This window comes from Myotis lucifugus, unplaced genomic scaffold (assembly GCF_000147115.1).
Source record: "Myotis lucifugus unplaced genomic scaffold, Myoluc2.0 scaffold_324, whole genome shotgun sequence".
Taxonomy (NCBI): Eukaryota; Metazoa; Chordata; class Mammalia; order Chiroptera; family Vespertilionidae; genus Myotis; species Myotis lucifugus.
This window is the reverse complement of record NW_005871372.1, coordinates 533,618-555,851: the sequence shown is the minus strand read 5'-3', so window position 1 is coordinate 555,851 and position 22,234 is coordinate 533,618. Positions and strand designations below refer to the sequence as shown.

General features: G+C 47.6%; 1 protein-coding gene across 1 annotated transcript in view; it reads right to left on the bottom strand.

Annotated features, from left to right (window-relative positions):
* XYLT1 (xylosyltransferase 1) overlaps positions 1-22,234 on the bottom strand; it is a 127,113-nt gene that overhangs the window by 13,050 nt on the left and 91,829 nt on the right. The window contains exons 6-8 of the mRNA XM_023764237.1: positions 11,741-11,957; positions 8,778-8,954; positions 4,656-4,918 (exon numbers count right to left, since the gene is read on the bottom strand). Coding sequence (XP_023620005.1) covers positions 4,656-4,918; positions 8,778-8,954; positions 11,741-11,957 — 657 coding nt within the window. The remainder of the gene's footprint in view (positions 1-4,655; positions 4,919-8,777; positions 8,955-11,740; positions 11,958-22,234) is intronic.

The following is a 22,234-nucleotide window of genomic DNA, read 5'->3' as shown; positions in this document are numbered from 1 at the left end:
CCAGGAACCTGAGAACTTGAGCTCAATGTCAATGCTTATCACTTCAAAACACTGACTTGGGGCTTGTTTGTTACGCGGCATTATGGCAGGAGCTATGTAATACACTGTCAATGTTTGTTCTGCAAGGTGGTTGGGTCAGTGATGGTGGGAGAAGAACAGGAGAGCTTGTTGGCATGGGAGTGAAAACAAGAGTTTCCAGAAGGGAGAGGTCCAGACAGGGGTGCTGCTAAGGGGTCAAGTAAATGAGCAGTGGGCAAGCACTCTAGAAACCAAGTCTGACTGCCTGCTTTCCCTCTCTTTTATCAAGAAACCCTGCTGTCTCCGCCTGAATCCAGCTGCTACGGCCAGCATCCTGGTCCAGGCCACCATTGCCTCCCCTGGATCTTCGCAGGAGCTTCCTTGTCTCCCTCCTACTTCCGTCCACTTTACCCTCATAACAGCCATACCCACCGTCTCTGCTTAAATACCACAAGTGGCTCTGCTTAATGCTTACGATGAAATCCAAACTCTTCACCTGGCCCACAAAGCCCTGCCTCTTTAGCCTCATTTTGTTTCCTTCTGCCCCAAACCTCCACCTTCTATCCATATGGACCTTGTTTTAGATTCTACATAGACATTATTTTGGATTCTTGACCACAGCAAGCTGGTTTCCACCTCAGGGCCTTTGCACAGGATATTCTCTGTGCTGGGACTGCTCTTCTCCTCTTAGGTTGCATGGCTGGCTCTGTCTTATCATCTTGCTTCAATGTCACTACTTCTGAGAGATCTTCCTTGACTGCTGACTCTTAGTCACCAACTCGTTGCCATCATGTGACTTTACCTTCATTCTGAGCAGAGCATTTATCCCTACTGATCCTTCGTTCTTGTGTACCAGTGCTTAGGCACAGTCTGTCTTCACACTAGAACGGGAGGGCCTTGAACACGGGGGCCTGGTTGGTCTGGGTCATGGCTGAGTGCCCAGTGCCTAGCACAGAGCCTGACACATGGTAGATGCTTCAAACAATACTTGTTGATTGAGAGAAAATTCTAGAAGGATTTTCTCTTGAACGCTTTGCTTCTAAGGCACATCTAGGATACGTGGAACCCAGGACTGAGCACAAAACCTCCCGGTAGTTGTCTTGACTGTGTATGATAATTAACTAAAACTAAGAAGGGAGTTTGTTTTCAATAGATGCAGTACAACAGAACCTAAAGGATGCCACAGATGCATTCATCTCACCCAAAGGTGGGTTTTTGTCTTTTCTTACTGAAATAAGTGGGCACTGAAAAAATTAGGAGACTCACAAACATCTACATTTCTGATTTGTCTTGAAAAATGGCTGGCAGTTCAATGGCTACATGCCCATTGGACAGGAACGTGCTGGGGTTCAGCACGGGGCCCCGGGCGGTCTCGGCTGGCACGGTGAGCCCGTGCTGAGGGGCCAGCCAGCACTGGCTGCCACGCGTTACATGCGTGGCCCAGGAGGGCATTTGAATTTGAGGACGTGTAATGAAATCCTGACATCTTTATCTCTGGAGGGTGACTCACAAGCAAACTTTATTTTCTTGTGCTCTCAATCTGCCATTTTGAAAATTTCTGCAACAAGCATGAGTTATTTTATAATGAAAAAAATCAATAAACATTATTTTTATGAAAGGTTATCCCGCAGACTGGAAAGACACAATTTGCATGAAGTGCCCAAAGAAAATGAGACTCTTGAAATAAAGTTCTCACGTGCTGTTTCCCCAGATACCCTGGGGGTAGGAATTTACTCTCCACTGCCTTTTGGGATAAGGGTCCTTTGTCCTGATTAACGTTCAGGCTCATATTCATAAATATATTGGCTTTGCCCACAGCAAGGCACAGTGGCTCTAGTGTGATAAAAAAAAAATGAGCGAGAAGTCAAACGATTCCAGGCCCGGGGCACCTTGATGGCCCGCTTAATCCCCAAACAAGTCCTAGGATTTGTTTGGGAGTGTCTTCTAGAATTTCCTATAAGATTATTTACTTTATAAATTCTAAGAAGCCTGGGATTAAGACGATTTTTGAATAATATTCCGCTTCCAGGAGTGGCACTGTGTTCTGTGCTGGGGATTTGTACTGTGGTTCTGTGAGCAAGGGTTCTGCGCCCAGACTAGCAGGGGCAGAAGACCTTCACCGTTGACCTTGACCCAAAGTACTGCTGCTACATGCAATGGGAGGGTGGGGGTGGGTGGGTAGGGGTTGGAAGTGAGTCTGAGCTACTTTCAGCTTGGGAGAGGGAGGGGATGGGCTATCAGGGGGAGCTCTCAGCAAGCTTCACAGAGGATGTGGCGCCTGAGATGGCCCTTGGAGACTGGGAGAGGGTTGGCTGTGTGGGGACAGCGGGGGCGGTAAGCAAAGGAAAGCACAGAGGGCGCAATGAGCAGCTCGTGTAACTGGTTAAGGAGGGTGTAGCTCACACAGTAGGCTCCCTGTTGATGTTGGCAGCTTAATAATAATGGCATGAACATTTACTAAGCACTCTGTAAGTAAAACATGGTTAAAAACGGGGATAATAATAATAACACGTAAGTGAGAAGGTCACTTTTGAGGATTATCTCCTTTAAACCTCATAACACCTTATGCTGTAAGGCTTATTATTCTTCCCATTTTACAGATGAGGAAACTGCGGGTCAGAGAGGTCAATCACTTGTCCAAGGCCAACAGGTAGTAAATAAAAGTTGAGTTCAATCTGTAGGTCCTGGTTCCCGACCCACACTGGGCTTTCCTTAAACTAAGAACCCACAGGAAGAGGATCGAGGCTGAGGCCATGAGGAGATAAGAATAAACTGTGGCAGCCCTGCAGGAACCCAGATGGCCAGGCAGGCAGTCCCAGCCAGGAAACCTTCCCGTGTGTTCAGGATTTAGGCAATAGTTCCAGAGAAGAGGGAAGAGCTAGGCAAGGAGGGGTACATAGGAGGAGCCTCAGAGGAGAGAGACTAATGTTAAACTTTTTATTTTTTTGCTTTAAAAGAGGGAGGTGGGAGAAGGAGAAGGGAGAATAAGAAAGAGGAGAGTGATTAGAGGCACTTTTGAAAATCCAACCTAAAAAAATAACCAAAAAAAAAAAAAAAAGAAGGAAAGAAAGAGGCTTTCTGCAAAGAAGAGAGTCATCAGGGCGTTATTTACAATGGCCCATTACTGACAATAGCAACAGGAAAGGGCTGGATTAAGCAGACTCCCGAGTTTCTGCTCTTTGGAACAGCAGCGGCATTAAAAAGGATCATTAGCATGAAGGAAGCTGCAGAGCAGCGGGAGAGGGGCTAATATTATAATGCCGATCAGGAATATAACAGGGCTCCAAACTCTTGTTGCAAGTATGTGAATTTCTGCAATGCACATTGCTAGAGAAAGGAAGACAAGCCAACAAAAGGGCTGCTTGGCTTAGGGAAAGACAGCGGAGGGGAGGGGATTCTGTGGAATTATTTCCCTACCTTCCCCTCTGCTTTCCATACATTCTAGAACACTCTTTCCTCAAGTGTCAACCTGCACCTGCTAGTGGCAGGTGAGGTGGATGATTCTCAGGGGTACCCGAGAGCTTTAAACAATAGTTCTGCATCTTGCTGATGCCTTTGGTCATATGTTTAGGAGTGGTAATGATAGCATGGTTATGTTTGAAAATGGAGTCTTTCTTTTCGGAGACATACATTAAAATATTTATGGCTGAGGTGATGTGATGTAAGGGATGTGCCTCCATCAGACCGATCTGGGAGGAGGGGCCGTGACACGGGATTGGCCCGGAGCTGGTCACGGGAGAGCTGGGTGGTGGGAGCATGGGGTTTCACTCTCTTCTCTATTTTGAATATATTTGACATTTTCCACAATAAAAAAAAAAAGGTTCTGTATTTCCATGGTTACCTTCCATTTAAGACAAATACAACTATGTAATAGGATGACATAGAGCTTCCCTTTAAAATACCACATATGCTTAACATAAAAGAATGAGTCCACTGGAAGGAAATAATTGGGTAAGCATTAGATCTGGTACTCAGAAAAAGTAAAATTCTGGTGATGGCTTAGACCCGTGGTCGGCAAACTGTGGCTCGCCAGCCACATGCGGCTCTTTGGCCCCTTGAGTGTGGCTCTTCCTAAGCCTTAGGAGTACCCTAATTAAGTTAATAACAATGTACCTACCTGTATAGTTTCAGTTTAAAAAATTTGGCTCTCAAAAGAAATTTCAATCGTTGTACTGTTGATATTTGGCTCTGTTGACTAATGAGTTTGCCGACCACTGGCTTAGACCAATGGTTCTCAACCTGTGGGTCGCGACCCCTTTGGGGGTCGAACGACCCTTTCACAGGGGTCGCCTAAGACCATCGGAAAACACATATATAATTACATATTGTTTACAGTAGCTAAATTACAGTTATGAAGTAGCAACGAAAATAATTTTATGGTTGGGGGTCACCACAACATGAGGAACTGTATTAAAGGGTCGCGGCATTAGGAAGGTTGAGAACCACTGGCTTAGACAGGGTGGAGGGTAGACAGGACATGCTCTAAGCGCTGGGATGGTTGTGTAGGTGCTTTTTAGGCAAAGGAAGCGAGGGAGAAGCACATGGCCCCTAACAGAGGAAGGTCTGCACCCTCCTCCCTGGCCCCCTCCCTGTCCCTCCTCCACCCCATCTCTCCTCGCCTTGCCAACCTGGCTCACCTGCAGCTGTTCTCCCCATCAGTGTGCAGCGACGTCTCAGCCCTACGGAGGCCCAGGCGGGCGAAGGAGTGGTACAAGGTGAGCGTCACGTCGCTGAGGCTGTGGATGCCATCAGGCTCATCATAGACGTTCTCCCAGTAGGAGCGGAGCCCAGGGGTGCCTGCGGGGTAGTTCCCGTACAGGTAATAGTCCAGCTGCCCGATGATCTCCTGATTCACCACGGCTTCGAACTTTCGGGCAAAGAAGGTGGGCCGGGCTGTCTGCTGTGCTCAAGGAATAAAAAGATGAGCGTCAGCAGGTAGGATGGGTGTGGGGAGGTGGGAGCAGGGCTCTGCAGCCAGCCTGCCTGCCTCTGTTCTCGGTGTCCTCTTCTGTTAAATGAAGACAATACTAAGGGTGTTAGGATGGAATGAGTTAATGTTGGTAAGGCATTTGGAGCAATGATGGGCGCCTGGGAAGCATCATGTTTGTTAAATGTTGGTTAAATAAATCACACCCCAGTGTTCACAGCTGGGATGGGTCTCCAAAACCATTTAACTGAAGGTCTAGGGCAAATACAGCCTACAGATATATTTTAATTGTCCAGCAGAGTGTTTTAAAATTGAATTAGCTGGCAATATTTAAAAAGTAGAAGACTTCACAGAAACAATTCTTGGCTTCCCTGTAAACAGAAATAGATCCAGCAACCCCAGGCTCCTGTTTCTGCAGGGTAACAACTGCTTAAAGCTGGAAAGCAGCTGTCCCGTTAGACGGGCATGGCTTCTTCTGCTCACCACAGTCCCCACCACTCCTATCGTCTCCTGGGCATAACAGCAGAGGCAGCATCTCCAGAGATGAGGTTTAGGAATCTGTATCCCAAAATGCTCCCCTGGTGGTTATGATGCAGATTTGAAGACCATTTATGTAGGCCAAATTGTCAAGGAGACTGAGGCCCAGGGAGGAACAGGGACTGATCTAAGGTCACATAGCAAGGTAATGACAGAGTCAGGATTAAAATACAGGGTCCAGGATTAAAGAAATAAACTACTGAGTACCTGTTATCTATCAAATCTTATACTATGGTCTGGGTGGGGATCAACCAATTTTTTTTCAGTAAAGGGCTAGATAATAACTATGTCTAGCTTTGTAAGTATTCAACGCTGCTGTTGTAGGGTGAAGGTAGCCATGGGCATAATAGCAGGTGAATGGGTGTTACAAAAGAACTGACAAAAGCAGGCAGTGGGCTGGATTTGACCCAGATTGGTTTGCTGACCCCGGTCTAGGGCTATGGAAACAATTCAAACATAGCCACTCCCTTGAGGAGCTTATGGTCTAGTGTTATTATTGAGCTAAGTGTGGGTCTAGCACTGTTTTTGCTGCTGTGAATAAACAGCAACAATCATGGCAATAATTACCAAGCACTGCAGTTATGTCATCACCTCAAATCCCCCCAACAACTCGGCAAAGTGGGTATTCCGATTCCCATTTTACAGATGAGGAAACTTAGGGAGGGGAAGTGATACGTACAAACTCACACAGTCATAAGATTTGAACCTGAATCTGATGCTCCTCAAACCCAAGCTCTTTCTCCGGCACCATCCTGGGACCCCGCTGCTAACTGAGTAAACTGGATGCTCCTGATCACAAAAACCTTTCGTATTTTTCTGAACATCCCATCACTTCTCTGCTTCATGAACCCTTGGGACGTCCTGCCTCTGTGGCCAGTTCAGTTCAAATCCTCACTCTGCTACTTTCTAGCTGTATATGCCTCTGGGCAAGTCACCCAGGACCTCAGCTTCCTCATCCTTAAAATGGGTATAATATGGGCACTTAGCACGAAGTCCAGCACACAGTGTGAGCTGCTATTACTATGTAACTATTAACACTCCCCTCCCATCCCCCTGGCCTGAGCCTGCTTCCAGGGGCTTCTAAGTCTTGGTTTTCTCGGTGCAGAAAATCAAATTCGGTGGCAGGGCAGCCTTCTTTCCTCATCCACGATTCTTTGATCATAGCTGGATTTTCTAAAAGGGCATGTTTCTATATTTATCATCCTCTTCCTTGGAGTTCTTTGAACAAGGACTCTGAGTTCCTTATAGGCAGCAGTTTCTTGATTCTAGATGTTGGGGGATATTCTTGATCTCTATTTACTATGGAAGAAAGAGCTGTGAGCACAGGGCACTGTCTCTGTGCTGGTCAGTCTTTATCAGAGACCGCGGTCCGCGGGATGCTGGGCCTGGAGTACAGATGCTGCCGCTCGAGAGCAAGCGGGCTGGGAGGGCGCGCTCCCAGGAACCACCATGGACTTTATCTACTTGATGAGGTCCTTTGTGTGAGGACAACGATGGATCCTCTAAAAAGTGGGGATTCTTTTTTTCCTTTTGAATAGGTCAAATATTCCCCCTGCAGCCCTCTTGCTGCTCAGCAGATCCTTTCTACATGGACAATGGAGCGAAAATGTCACCCAAGTTTATGCCCAAATTAACATGGGCTTGGGGAGGTCCCCGGGTAGCTCTCAATCTGCCACCAAAAAAAAAAAAAAAAAAAGGTCTAGAAACTATTGCAGCAACCACTTACAGGGGCAAAAGACATTAGGTGGGGACCTTGAGGGAATGGAAACCTTGAGGGGTGAAACCTGCTGTGTATGCTGCACCTGTGCAGACACAAAGCCAGGAAGGCAGCGGGGGCGGGTGCAAAAAGCCGGGGGCTGGACCCGGGAACACCTGGGTGGGACCTTCAGCCCTACCACTCCTTACGTGTGTCTGTGGACAAGTAAGTTTGCCCATCGGTGCCTCAGTTTCCCCCCTGCACAATGGGGATGATGTCTGCCCCAGGGAAGCCAATGAAATGCCCATGGGGGCCTGGCACACAGCCTGGCAGAGAGCAGATCCCACCTCCTGTGCCCAAACGTATAGAGCCTCCCAGCCCCCTGAGGATCTCGTTCACGTGCACATTCTGATTCAGCAGGTCTGAAGCCGCACGCTATGCAATGCATTTCTCACCCTCTCCCGGGCGACGCTGATGCTGCGGGTCCAGGACCACACACCGAGGAGCCAGGCTAGAGACTGAAGCCCCATGCGAGCTCAGTTATATGCCAGTGAGTCAGCAGGGGCCCCTCGGTTAGCGGTTTGGGCAGCAGCATACCATCTCCACGTGATAGCTCCAGTGACCTCAGAGTGACGTGTTTAACCATTTTGTTGCCTCCTGTCTGTGCCTTCTGCAGTTGGGGTCAAGCATGGTGAGCGGGAGGGTGCTCACACAGGATGGAAACAGGGTGCCATTCGGGATGGGTCTGGGGGCTCATGGGAAGCAGACGGAGCATGTATCGCCCTCTGCCTCTGCTCTCCCCACCACTGTAAAGGAGGCCACGCAGAGATACCTGTGAGGACAGTAACGCTTCTGCCTCCTGTTACTCCTTCCAGTTCACAGATTGTGCTGGTTTCCAAACCTGGCTGCTCATCAGAACTTCCCCGAGGTGTAATCTATTAAACATTCCTGGACCTCACTGGAGATAGTGGTTTGCCCGCAGTGCTGTGTGGCGATGCCTGAAGACATTTCTGGTGGTCACACTGCAGTGTGCTACCTGCAGCCAGTGGGGAGGGCCAGGGATGCTGCTCAATGGCCTGCAGTGCACAGGACAGCCCACAGCCTGGGCTATCCAGCCACAGTGTTACTAGTGCTGAGGGTGACAAACTCTGCCACGGATATACCCAAGTTTGTACTCAGGCAAATGTTTTCAGGGGATTCTGGTTAAAAGGCAATATAAAGAAATGGATACAAATATGGCCTTTGGAAACAGATACGTGTGGTCATATCACCTTGGATAAGGTTTTTGATCTTTCTATGCCTCGGTTTACCTATTTAGAAAATAGAATAATAATAATAATTTTAATTATCTATCTATCTATCTATCTATCTACCTGATAAGGTTGTTGTAGGGTTAATGAATCAAGACAGACAAAGTGGTTAGAATTGCCCTGGTCTGGAGTCATTAAAAAATGTTGGCTACTGTTGATGTTGTCATTATTATCATCAATAGGCAGGGTTGAAAACTGGGGGGTGAGATGATCAACAGGCCTGGCCTTGGTTGCCTGCAGAGGATGCTGGGAGGCATGGTGTGGGGGCTGCAGGGCACCGTGGGCTCACCTGGAAGCGGTGGAAGTCCTGCGGCTTGAAGTCGTTGGGGGAGCAGCCGCACCAGTCCACGATGTGCTTGTACTGGCACTTGCAGCCCAGCTTGCGGTTCCAGTTGGTGATGCGCAGGTTGTTGTCCACCATAGTGTCGCAGTGGGGGCTGTTCTCCAGGACCGTGTGGAAGAAGGACTGCAGGGGAGAGAGGGACCAGCCTGAGACCGCTTCCTGCCTTCCTCGAATGGGCCGGGTGGGGTCCTTCCCTGGGACCCCCTGCCTGTGAAGGGGCTCTCTTGGAGACTCATCTGTTCTTTCTGTCAAAGGGTCAGTCCCGGTCTGGTCCTACTCAGGGTTCACTGGATGTTTCGCCCAGATTAGCTGAATTCTGCTCAGAAGTCTAATGTCCTGAGTGTTCCTCTAATGACCTTGCCCCAGCAGTCTAAAGCCCGATTTCAAGATATCTCTTATCAACCAGGACATCTTCCGTCTGCTCAGCAGACAGGAAAAGCCCCTCGGGATATGTCAACACATGGGGACCAGAGGAAAACATGGGGACAATTATTCAGAAAACCTGGGCCCTTAGGCTCTTGCTTTGCAAATAGCCAGGACTGAGAACAAAGGGATTCAGCTCTGAAATATCTTGAGAAGAAAGACCAGTGCTCTGGAATTTCACCCCTGGGTAAGGGAGGTCAGATTCATGGGTGCATCAGGCCCCAGGGAGCCCTCCTGACTTAGCTGCTGGAGTAGGTGACTACAACACAGGCCGGTGAAGGGTGGGGCTGCCTGCTCTCCATGGTGCTGAACCAGGCACCATTGCTTTCCCCAAATCCTGACTCTTGGCCCACCTCTCCTAGGAACCTGCAAAAGAGGCAATGTTGAGAGTGAAAAGAGAGACTGGAGAGGAGAGATATGGTTAGAGATGCAGAGAGACAGAGACTGAAAGACAGAGAGAGAGACAGGGAGGGAAGGAGAGAGAGAGAGAAAGAGAGAGAGAGAAGGGAGGGTAAGGCGGAGATGCTGGAATGGAGGAGGGGGTCTAACAGGGACCTGAAGTGTCACATGCCTGTGTGTACTGGGACAGGGATGGACAGAGAGCCAGTTCCAGGATCAGCATCTTGATGAAAAGAAACAAAGCCTCAAACAGTCTCTTCTCAAAGGGTGGGTGGGCACAATGAGGCTCCACTCCCCCTCCGCCCCCGGCTGACCTTCCTGTGATGCTAAATGACATGTCCGTGAACTTGGGTTTTAAGCTTGAGTTGTCTCCAAGCCCACAGAGGCCCATATTCTCCATCAAGCGGTGGGGAAAAGCACCCAATTACCAGCTGCCCTGTGTCCTTTCATAACGATACCGAAAGTCTCCTCAAGATAATGGATGAGGAGGTTATCGGAATTGAGAGAAAAGGTGGTGTTTTGCTGAAATAGGATTAAAAGCTGATTACTTAACATGTGTGCAGAATAGCAAAACCTGGCCCGGTGACAAGAAGCCCATCATCTCTCTGGAGTGAAGCGGGCAGCCGGCCCTACCCAGAGCTTGCCACCGCCCCAAATGTTGGTGAGAAACATGGAAACTATCAGATGAGATGCACTGTCTTGTCTGGACTAGAAACACATAACCCCAGTGGTGCTGAGAGGGGGCACAGGCCGGAAGGAATGGTGGGCCACTCGTGGGAGGTGTCACGGGCTCCTCGGAAACAGAACCAGCTCTGGAGTTTTCTGAAGGAGGAAATTAGGAGCTGGAGGTCAGGGAGCTTAACCTGGACTCTCTCAGCCCGGGTCTGATGAAGAGGCTGCTGGCACATCAGTGGCCACACTCCAGATGGAGTGTTTCAGAACAGCCTGCAGTCTTCCAACATTCAAAGGTGTCTGTGTCGCCCCAACATTCACAGGTGGAAATCGTAACCCCCAATGTGATGTTACAAGGTGGGGCCTTTGGAAGCTGACTAGGAGATGAGGGTGGAGCCCTCATGAATGGGGATTAGTGCCCTTATAAAAAGGGGCCCAGAAAGATCCGTGATCCCTTCGGTCCTGTGAGAGCACAGTGAGAACTGTCCGCAGGCAGTCTGCGACCCTGAAGAGGGCCCTCCCCCGGTCATGCTGGCACTCTACCTGGGCCACCTTGCCTCCAGAACGGTGAGAAGTACATTTCTGTTGTCTGTAAGCCACCTACCCTATTGTTTTTTGCAGCCCAAACTAAGTCAGCTTCCCACCCTGGAGTCTGAAAAGTGGTGACGGACTCCCGAGCTTTTCAAATACTTCCGAAAGCCACGGGAAGTGCTGAGTCCCAGGCACGTTGTCAGTGCAGGGGCCGGTGCACCTGGCACAGGCCCCGCTGTTGTCTTTGGGACCACTGCGATTTCTTGTCTGACCCATCAGGCCAACACTAGTGTCTGTCTGTCAGGAATTGAAAGAACAATATTCAAAATCAGAAGAGGGAATCTTGGTTGAGAAAGCTGTTACAGGATTGGTGACTGCAGCACTGATGTGGGTGTGTCCTGAAAGGGCCGGCCTGCACAGATGTGCGGATTCCACACTGCTCCACTCTGGAGTGAGGGGCTGCCATCAACACAGCAGGTCAACACTCAGAGGCTTGTCATTTTTTAAGTAACAGTTTTCTAGAAAATGGCAGTAAGTGCCTTATTCTATATAAAATTAGTATGTGATTATTTTAGGACCCATGCAAGCCAAGTGTCTTAAGAAAAGGATGGCTTTTCCACTTTGCATGAAGACACTGTGGACTGCTGGTGGCAGCACTGTGCTGTGTCCATAGACTGGAGGGGACCGGGGTCCCTGCCATTGCAACTAGGTCCCTGGCAGTCAATGCCGCTCTCCATCCTCATCTGGTTGTTTGGAGGGCTCTGTATTGGATTCAGCATTGCTTTACCAAAAAATCAGCAAAAATTCAGCATCCGCTTTGCTCTACATGCTAGAGCTAGAGCCAGCCCCGGCCATTCTGGGGGATTTTTTTCTGGGACACTCACCTCGGCAGGAAGCAGGGTGTAGGAGTAGAATTGCTTCATTTTAGTCACCAGATCGTCTGTGGAGAACGTCACATACTCCACAAACTTGCGGTTCAGCAGGAACCAATCAGAGCCGCCATCCACGGCAATGCCCTCTGGGATCCGCCGGTCCCCCAGGCGCCACATGTGGGCGTCACACTCCAGGAAGAGCCGGTCCAGGCCCTGTTTCCGGATGAACCTGAAAGACACAAAGAAGTGATTAGCCCAAAGGTGCCTCCACCCGGTGTCCAAATGAGATGGCACAATCCCAGCGGTCAAAGCATTTATGCAGCACTGACTGTGTGCCAGGCACCGAGCCAGGGCTGTCCCTTGGCTTTCACGGAGAGACAGGTCACTCTACCCCTCTGAGGCGGGTACTATTATTATACCCATTTTACAGATGAGGACACTGAAACTCAGAGAGTGTAGGGCACTTGTGGAGCACAATTAGATAGCAATGATCATCCAGCACATCTACTTCCTCTTTAGAGAACTCTGAAATCATCTTTTCATGCCATGGGTGCCTTGGTAACTTAGTGAACACAGCCTGTGGACACTCATCCTAGAAACATGTTCTTAAATCATAACACACAGAATTACAAAGTATTTAAAAAACAGAAAGTTTATGACATAGTAATTCTGGTGCTTTTTGATTCACACATTAAATACAGGATTACAAAGTATTTCTTAAAACATCGAATTTATGATAATTACATGTGCTGTGTTTCTTTCTCGACACACAAGATCTTGTGGCAGGTCTAATAACTATTGTAAATGTGAGGAAGTGGTGAAGGTAAATGACACTTAGACTCATCAGCTACTATGTGATATGAAAATATGTGACTCTTAACAGTTACTGCTCACACTACTGTGGTTTGGTCTCTATATTTAGGTAGATTTCAGTGAAAATAAACATCGTTTTCCTCCCATTCAACGTCATGGGCCCTCAGAACTCCATCTATGAACCTCAGATGAACAACTGCTTGAAAGCATAAAACATAAATATTTGGGATTTTACAAGGCTGGCTGGCAGCTCTGGCACTTCCTGTTTTGTAAATGCAGAAAGCAATGGTCGAAGAGCTGGTAATACAGGTGTGTGGGGACAATGGACAGAGCAAGAACCCAGCCTCTGGCCCAAACTCTATGCATTTATGGTGAGCATTAACTGCACACTTACTATGTGCCAGGCACGGTCCTGGCCCTGTGCAGGGCAAGGAGGAGTAAGGATGATCCCTGCTCCTCAGGGGCTAGTTACCCAGTTGGGAGCTTAGTCTAGAGGCCTCCCACTCAGGGATCCCGTGCTCCTCCAGCTCTACAACATAGTCACCCGCTTTAAAGTGTACAGTTCAGTGGCATGGAGTTCATTCACAATGTTGTGCAACCATCACCTCTATCTAGTTTCACAATATTCCATCACTCCAAAGGAGACCCTATGCCCATAAGCAGACCCATGCCCCGTACCCCTTAGCCCTTGGCAACCACCAAACTGTTTTCTTTCTCTACGAATTACCCATTTTGGATATTTCATATAGAAGGAATCCTATAATATGTTGGTCTTTTTAATAAATACGCTTTTATTGATCTTAGAGCGAGAGAAAGGGAAAGGGAGAAAGAGAGAAACATCAATTGGTTGCCTCCCACACGCACTCTGACCAGGGACCAAACCCACAACTTGGGCATGTGCCCTGACCGGGAATCAAACCGGTGACCTTTAGGTGCATGGGAGGATGCTCAACCAGCTGAGCCACACCAGCCAGGGCTGTTGGTCTTCTTGTTTGACTTCTTCCACTTACCATAATGTTTTCAAGGTTCACTCACACTGTAGCACATACTGGTGCTTCATTCCTTGTTTCTGTCTATCCAGCATCCGTTCCTCAGTTTTCTGGGAACCACATCTCCACTGTACTTTGGACAGTCCCTAATCTTCAACTTTGGTTTGCACCTAACCCTAACACCAGGGGCTGAACATAACCCAGGCTGGTCAGTTCCATCTGCTTGGCTGCCATATTGGTTCAGGAATGGGTGAGAGATTCAAGCTGGTTTTGAGATTGGGTCCTGGAGTTTTTGCTGAATTTACCAGGATGGAAGAGCCTTCTATGGGATTCTTAGCTGAGAGAATGAAAGCCTAGAGCTGGCTGGCAGCCTCTTATCACCATGAGTATAGAGGTGTCTGACAGTGGAGGTAACACAGAAAGAAGTGGGAGGGAGGCCACATTACATGGGAGCCCAGGGGAAGTTGCCAGCTTTCTGAGGACACAGAGAGACACATGAAGGACAGCAGCCAACCAGAAGACCGAGGTATCCAACATCTCTGGTCTTGTTCTTTCTCTAACACATCTTTCCACGTGCCAAATCAAAGTTTGGCCTCACATGGACGAAGGATTAGGGTTCTCTTTGGGGGATGTGACCTGGTGGAGGTTTTTCATTATACTCGCCATATCACACAAAACTTGGATTTAACCAGTTCATTAAAAGGAGCCCTGAGTTTAGGAAAATAAAATCCTATCTCGACTCTGGTTGATGCTAACTTATACAATAATATACAGTTGGTGCATTTAACCATGCATAACACTTTAAATTTCACATAATTTATATCAAAACTTACATGGTAACCAAGACTAACCCAGAGAGAGAAATAAAAGGTATCCAGGTGCGAGGACTTGCAAAATTTTTCTTTCCATGGACCAGCGTTGTAATTTTATGTTCCATTATATGGGATAATAGCATCGCCTTGCAATTTTAATGTGATGTCCCAGACCATAATATCCAAATACAATATTTATGCAGTAATCTCCAAAATGAAATATTCATGGGGTTGGGAGATTGGTTGCTGTATTTACTGCATTCCCAAACTGATAAGCTGCAAACACATGCTTTGGTTAATTATGAGTAAAAATAGAGACAACTGTTCCCAAGGTTTCAGAAAAAGTTCCTGGGTTGAGAGGCGCTACTGGGACCTGGGTCTGGGCTGGGAGAAGGTGGCAGAGAAGGTGGCAGAGACCCAGGGTCTGGGTATCTAGCAGGTGAAAGGAATCAGCTGCTTAGGAAGTGACTTGCCTTGTTTCCTGCCCTGTGCATTAACCATAGCTTGGAAAGGTCAAGGTTGGAAATCAAGGTAAGTCAGTAAACTCCTGGATGTGCCTTTTCCTAGATGCAGGCTCACCAGTAAGCATGGTTCTCAAGGAGGGCAGATTGATTTGCAGCAATGGGCCCAAGACACTGCAGGTGACTAATGACGCTCTCCTCCCTATAGTTTCATTTCCCACTGACTTGGTTACCTGGGGCAACTGGGTCAATAGGTGGAACTACAGAAAACTACAGTCATAGCTAAATAGGGTTTTACTGGGATGTCACAGGTACCCAGTCTACTCGGCTGAGCATCAAGGAAACCAGATGGGAGGTGAGGAGGGGCCCTGATTCTCGCCCCTAGGAGAAGAATTCAGTTAAGAAAGCATCGGTAGCCTTGGGGAATGATCTCTGAAAAGGCAGGCAATGAAGAAGCCCCTCAACTCAGTTAATTCCCTTGCTGCAATCTCAGCATTGTCATTGAGTATGAAATTATTCCAGAACTGTCTTGTCCTGTAATGAGTTCTCAAAGGAGGAACTCTGCCCCTCGGATTTTACAGCGTGTTTGAGCACGAAGGGATCTTAGCAATGAGCTAATATAACTAATTCTACAGATTAAACACACAGACACAGACACACGGAGACCCAGAGGGATGGATGAGCCAAAGTCACCCAAAGTCACACAGCCTGGGGGAAAAATCTCCCCTCCTCCGCTTTTCCTGCCCAGTGATCTGTCACTGAACCCAGATTACTCCTTTAGCATAAGTACAACCTAAGCATTTTAGTTAAAAAATAAAGCCATGGGACAAAGCATGAAAGCCACAATGTCTGAAGTCAGCCAGCCATGTGAATGGGCTCCCTCATGACAGCCACATGATAATGCGGGGGTCAAGCTCCGGGCACTGGAGCCAGAATATCTGATTCAAGTCCTGCATCTGCACTAACCTTGGGCGACCTGAACATGAGACGGCTCAGTTTCTCATGTGGAAGATGGTGATCATCATAATAGCTGCCCTGACAGAGTTGGTGTGAAGGTTTATTTTTTATTTTTATTTTTTAAATATATTTTATTGAGTTTTTACAGAGAGGAAGGGAGAGAGATAGAGAGCTAGAAACATCGATGAGAGAGAAACATCGATCAGCTGCCTCCTGCACATCTCCTACTGGGGATGTGCCCGCAACCCAGGTACATGCCCCTGACCGGAATCGAACCTGGGACCCTTCAGTCCGCAGGCCGATGCTCTATCCACTGAGCCAAACCGGTTTCGGCTGGTGTGAAGGTTTAAATGAGATGATAGATGGAGAGGGCTTAGCAAAGTGCTCACCACATAGTAAGTGCTCCATAAATGCTCACCAAGATGCTTAACATTTTTCCTTTACCAAGCTAGAAAATTAAAAATTCTATCTCTCCTGCGAATTGGTATAGTTACATGTAGGGCACCCGCGTAACTAAGGAGAAACCCTGTATAAAAGGAAAAAGCAGGATATTTCAGCACCAAGGACAGAAGCCCAAAGCCCCCCCACAATGAACCCCATCTCCTGCTATTATGTTAGTTAAACAATGCCCATGGTTGTGGTGGCAGAGGTGGCAAGTCTCATGGGTATCCTAATTCTGTCCGAGCACCATGAATACAAAACCCTCCCATCTTTCCATGCCATGAGTCAGTGAGGGTTCGGCTCACTGGGTTCCTAGTTTGGCAGCTCCATAGGGGCCCTGCTGGCCATTTGTCTCAGGCCTAGGGTGGGTTGTGACCCTTCCTGATCTCAGCTGCCTGGCAGAGGAAGGGGGCTTGGGGCATTCCCTCATTCAGCAGCTCCAGAGAGCCCCTTCAATATGCCAGCTCTACGTGCTGAGAATCTGCTCGTAAATAAGATGGCCATCACCCCTGCCCTTCTCTCTCTTGTAGAGATAGAGATAAAAGAATGAAATAATACCATCTACCATTCATTGAGCATGTGCTATTTTCTAGGCCCTGCTCCTCATACTTAACATGTATTCTCTCATTTAGTATTCACCACGATCCTTCTTTTTACAAATGAGGGTTCATTTTACAAATGAAGGAATCAAGACACAGAGCGAGCAAGTAATTTTTCCAAGGCCACCCAGCTGGTTAGTGGGTGGGATTCAAACCTCAGCAGTCAGGCTCTGGATTCCACACTCTTAGCCACAAGGTTATAATACCGCTCTAATCAATAAACAAGTAGACACGGGAAGCTACAAAACACATTAATATGTAATTGGATGTTTGTGGTAAGTGCTCTACAGAGAAACTCAGAGTGCGATGACAGAAAATAAAGAGACGGGGGCTTAGCTAGTGATGACGGCTGGGGAAGCTTCACTGAGGAGGTCACATTTAAGCTGGGTGAGAAGCATGAGAAGGACTCGGTTGTCTGAAGTGTTGTGGGGAAGAGCTGTATAAGCTTCATAAGAAATAACATGTGCAAGAACCCCCACGAGTGGAAAGAGGCTAAGGTAGCTGGAGTCAGAGCTACAGGGAAATGCTCAGCTTCCCTACCTCACTGAGGAGTGGACCAGCCACCGGACAGGCAGACTCTGACCCGACTGGTGGAAGGAACGTATCATCCGTATGTACATGCGACCTGGACAAGGTAGGAAACGCTACAAGGAACATACTTAGGGGATCGGTGTAGCGCAGTGGCCAGGAGTGCAGAATGAAGGCAGACTGCCAGGGCTCCAGTCTGTTTTGCACTTAGGAGCTATGCATCATTTAATCTCTCTAGCCTCAGTGTCCCCATCTGGAAAATGGGCATGATAATGACTTACATCATGGGGTTGTTGTGGGAATTGAAAGAATTAATATCTGTAAGGCATTTCAGATAGTTCCTGGCACACAGTACATTGTCTATGTGTTCCTATTATTATGCGCCTTGTGCTAAGAAAGCTGACAAGTTTGACAGTCAAGGATGGAAGGAAAACAGAGTCAGAAGCCCAAATTCTGGAACCTACAGTCTCCCAGCTCTGTGGCCCATGCTCTTCACCACACTCAGGGCCCAAAGCAACTTGCACCCCCAAGAGTCTAAAGGTCCACTGAACGCTGATTGGTTTTCCACATTTCACACATTTTTAAAAACAATGTTTGCTGCCTTTTATTCTGACTGTAGAAGTAACGCATATATTTCATAGAAGCTTAGAACATAAAAAGAAACAAAAAAATAAAAACTATACTCTGCCTCTCAGAGATGATGCTCTGAAATATTTTCTTTCTGGTCTTTTTTCCTACTCGACATGCATTGTTTGGGAAAAAGAAAAGCTCCAAAGTTGACCTCAAAACTCAAGCGGAGGCCAGGGGCAGGTATGTGTGCACAGTGGTGTGGGTGCCTGGGCGATGCTAAGCAGTATTTTGACACGGTTGCCATAATGGAATGAAATAAAATGCACATGCAAACAGCGATAAACTCGCCGGTTGGGTTTAAGAAAAGCTAAAGCGAAAGGCAGTGTGCTTTCCCCACTGGAAACGAGATACTGATTATCTTCCCACATCAATCATGGTGCCACAAGACAGCTGGGAGAGAGCTCTTCTGCTGATGAGCAACTTGGCACCAAAGGCCTCCTGAAAGCAGGTTTGCTTGGAGGAGGTTCCTGGCCCGGCTCTCGAAGGATTTGCCAACTTTTGGCTAAATAGTTGCCTGTTTACACATCAAGAGAGGTTTGGGTCTGAAGATTAGTTCAGTGTCAGAGGGAAGGCGCTGCCAATCCTGGGGGCTGGGACCTGTCCTAGCTTCTTTCCAGTCTAGCCTTCTTACATTTGAAACGCTAGTTGTTTCCCTAGGAACTGCAGGAAGTGTTTCTAAAATGTTAATAACTTGTGTACCATCTTCAAGATTTTTCTCCATTACCATCACCATCATCACTACCACCACCATCAACTTAATAGGCAAACTATATGTTCCAAAAGCTTATATTCATTCATTTAATTTTTTTTAAAAAAATATTTATTTCAGAGAGGAAGGGAGAGGGGGAGAGAGATAGAAATATCAATGATGAAAGAGAATCCCTGATAAGCTGCCTCCTGCACACACCCCACTGGGGATTGAGCCTAAAACTAGGGCACATACCCTGATAGGGAATCAAACCGTGACCTCCTGTTTCAAAGGTCAATGCTCAACCACTGAGCTACGCCGGCCAGGCTCATTCATTTAATTCTTGCAATAACTTTATGTGGTTGGCTTTCTCATCATTTCCATTTAACAGAGGAGACAACTGACACACAGGTGGCTGATGTAACTTACCCAAGGTCACGTACCTAGTGAGCAGTTAGCACGTAAGTCCTGCAGAGTCTGGTCCCAGAGCCTGGGTTCTTAACTGCCCTGCTATGTGCTTAATGTAGTAACCAAAGGAGAAGTCCCTTAATATTTTTATTGAAAATGGCATTAAGTAGCTTCAACTTTTTTTTGAACTTAGTCTTATTCTAAGCAGGATACCCATGGAGTCATGGGCTAGACTGGCAAACTATATACATTTTCATTGATGCATATTGGATCAATACCCAACTTTCCCAGTATGCCCATATAGGAACTACCCAGAATAACGCCACACATCACTGGTGGAGCCTGAACACGCTCTGGGATAGGCTGACTCTGGAAAGTAGGGGAAGGACCTGATTTCCCTCCCCTAATCATTTAAAAAATGATTCTGCTTAAAGTCATCAGAATATTGCTCTTTCACCTGTGCACCCCAAAAACTTAAACAGGGGTCTCTCAGATCCTGGGGTGACAAAAGAACTCAGGCTTTAAAAGTGAGGCTGAGCCCTAACCGGTTTGGCTCAGTGGGTAGAGCGTCGGCCTACGGACTGAGGGGTCCTGGGTTCGATTCTGGTCAAGGGCATGTGCCTTGGTTGCGGGCACATCCCCAGTGGCGGGTGTGCAGGAGGCAGCTGATCGATGTTTCTCTCTCATCGATGTTTCTAACTCTCTATCCCTCTCCCTTCTTCTCTGTAAAAAATCAATAAAATATTTGGAAAAAAAAAGTGAGGCTGAACCGCTTCTAAAATCCCAGCTGTGCCATTCACTAGCTGTGGGGCCTTGAGCACGGTCAAGCAGCTCTCCACGCCTCAGTTGTACTCATCTCTACAATGGGTAACGCCTGCACAGTGAGGCTGGAAGGAGATAACATACTTGAAAGCCCAGGGCCTTCCCATGGTCACTGAGGAAACTCGGCCCTCCTCAATTCCGACATCACTGTCCAAACTTTATAAAGACGAGGAAACGAAGGCATGGGGAGTCCAGGTCATGTGTTGGAGTTCCACGGCTGACACCTGGTAGAGCTGGCTGTAGCAGGTGCTCACTCTCTTAAAACTACATCACACTGTATCCCAGAACTGAGCACTGGGCCTTCGTGACCTTGAATTAGGCAGAGAACTTAGATCAACCAAGACAGGAAAAGTCCCCGAGGAAACGCTATTCTGGCAGAGGGAAGTGCTTTTTCCTCTCCATCTCCCTGTAAGGGACTCGTCCCCACACACTGGGACTTGATCAGGTTGCCAAGATGTGGGGAACTTCCCTGATGATCCCTAAGCCAAAGCCAGGAGCTCCTGGGGGTGTCTGCAAAGACCCGCTTACTCAGGCTGCAAGCAGACTTTGGGGCACCTGCTTCTGCTAGTCCTGCCCAAGCTATCTGGGAAAACGGTAATTGTGCTATGTGTCTTTCAATATATCCAGTTACTTTATTTTTGGAGGAAAGCAAGGAGGAACAGGGAACACAACACTCCCCTTCATTTAATTACAGGAACAGTCAGGACCAATTTGGCAGCTATTAAAATACTACTTTGCCTTTATGCCGTCTCTTCGCAGCGGGAGCTGGAAGTCCAAATTGGCTGCTAAGGGCTGGCGATGGGGACAGAAGGTCAACACCGCTATTAGGAACCACGTGGAGTTAAAAACAGAGGCACCATGTGGCCTGTTCTGTTTGTCTCACTGTTTGCTTTTTGTCCTTCCCCATCTCTTTGTCTTTTAAGCTCTCTGCTCTGTCACAATGTCTTTTACAAGAACTGGTCCAGAAGCATCGGAATGGGAAGGGACTTTGGGGACCATCTTGTTCATCCCCTTTGTTTTCCAAAGAGAGGCCGAGTGGCTGCCTCAAAGCCAGCCCATGTTGGAGGCAAGCAGGACCAGAGCACAGAGAGGCGTCCCCATGCAGGGATGCCCAGCTCTGGGACACAGTCCCCTGTGTCTGAGCCCTGGCCTCGCTGTGTGAGCTTAAGCAACTCCCTTCATCTCTCTGAGTCTCAGTTTCCTTTTATCTGTGAAATGACGCTAATAAGCTGGGAAGGGTCACCAGTTGGAGCCACAACATTAAAACCAACACAAAGGACAATAGAACTAATGAAAGTTAAGTTAATGGGAAAAGGTGTGTGTGTGTGGGGGGGGGTCACAAGGTACAGACACCCAGTTATAAAACAAGTAAGACCTGGGCTGTCATGTACAGCGTGGTGACTACAGTCAATAATACTGCAGTGTGTATTTGAAAGTCGCTAAGAGAGTAGATCTTAAAAGTTCTCATGGCAAGAAAAACATCTGTAACTACATGTAGTGATGAATGTTAACAAGACACTTTGCAATATATACACATATCACATCATTATGCTGTACACCTGGAACTAAGATGATGCTATATCCTAACTTAAAATATAGGCTCCTGCCAGTGAACTACTTGGTGATTTGATGGGATGCGTTTATTTTACTTTAACCCTCTCCAGAAATAATAAAAAAGAATTAAACAAGCAAAAAACTAAAAGCACTAAGAGCCAGGGCTTGGCGATAGCAGTTGGACCGCTTGAGTAGCCATCTCTGAAGTCAGACACTGATGCTTTAGTTGCATTGTACAAGGACTTCCTTTCCTCCTTAAGCCACTTGGAGCTGGGTGTCTGTCATTTCCCACCCACAGCGTCCTTCCTGACACAGGACCAGCACAGGGACCGGAGCTGAGCTCTGCACACGTGGGACAGAGGATGCGGGAGACGGGCATTGGCTGAGCTTGTTCGTGTTGTAGGTGAGACCGCAGCTAACGAAGGAGAGAGTGGCAGACGATGACATGTTGGTTCATGTTACTATTAAATTAACAGGAAATTACTGACTTGATTCATCAAGTGAGAGAATCCAAGCTGAGGCCGCATGGGGGATGTTGGAACGTGTGAGCTATTCTGTCCTTGGATTTTAGGGTTTCAGAAGGAGGTGCAAGCAACATCTCTTTAGCCCCAGACTTTGTCCTGTCCCATGCTATTTGGGTACCACCTGTCAACTGGTGATGCACATCAGTTAGACGGGATATACTCACACACCCAGAGGCATGACTCTGGCCCATACACCATCTGTTTCTTCCTCCCAACAGCAACATTTTAGTCCAAAACTTATCATGGCACTGCCATCATTATCATCACCACCACCATCATC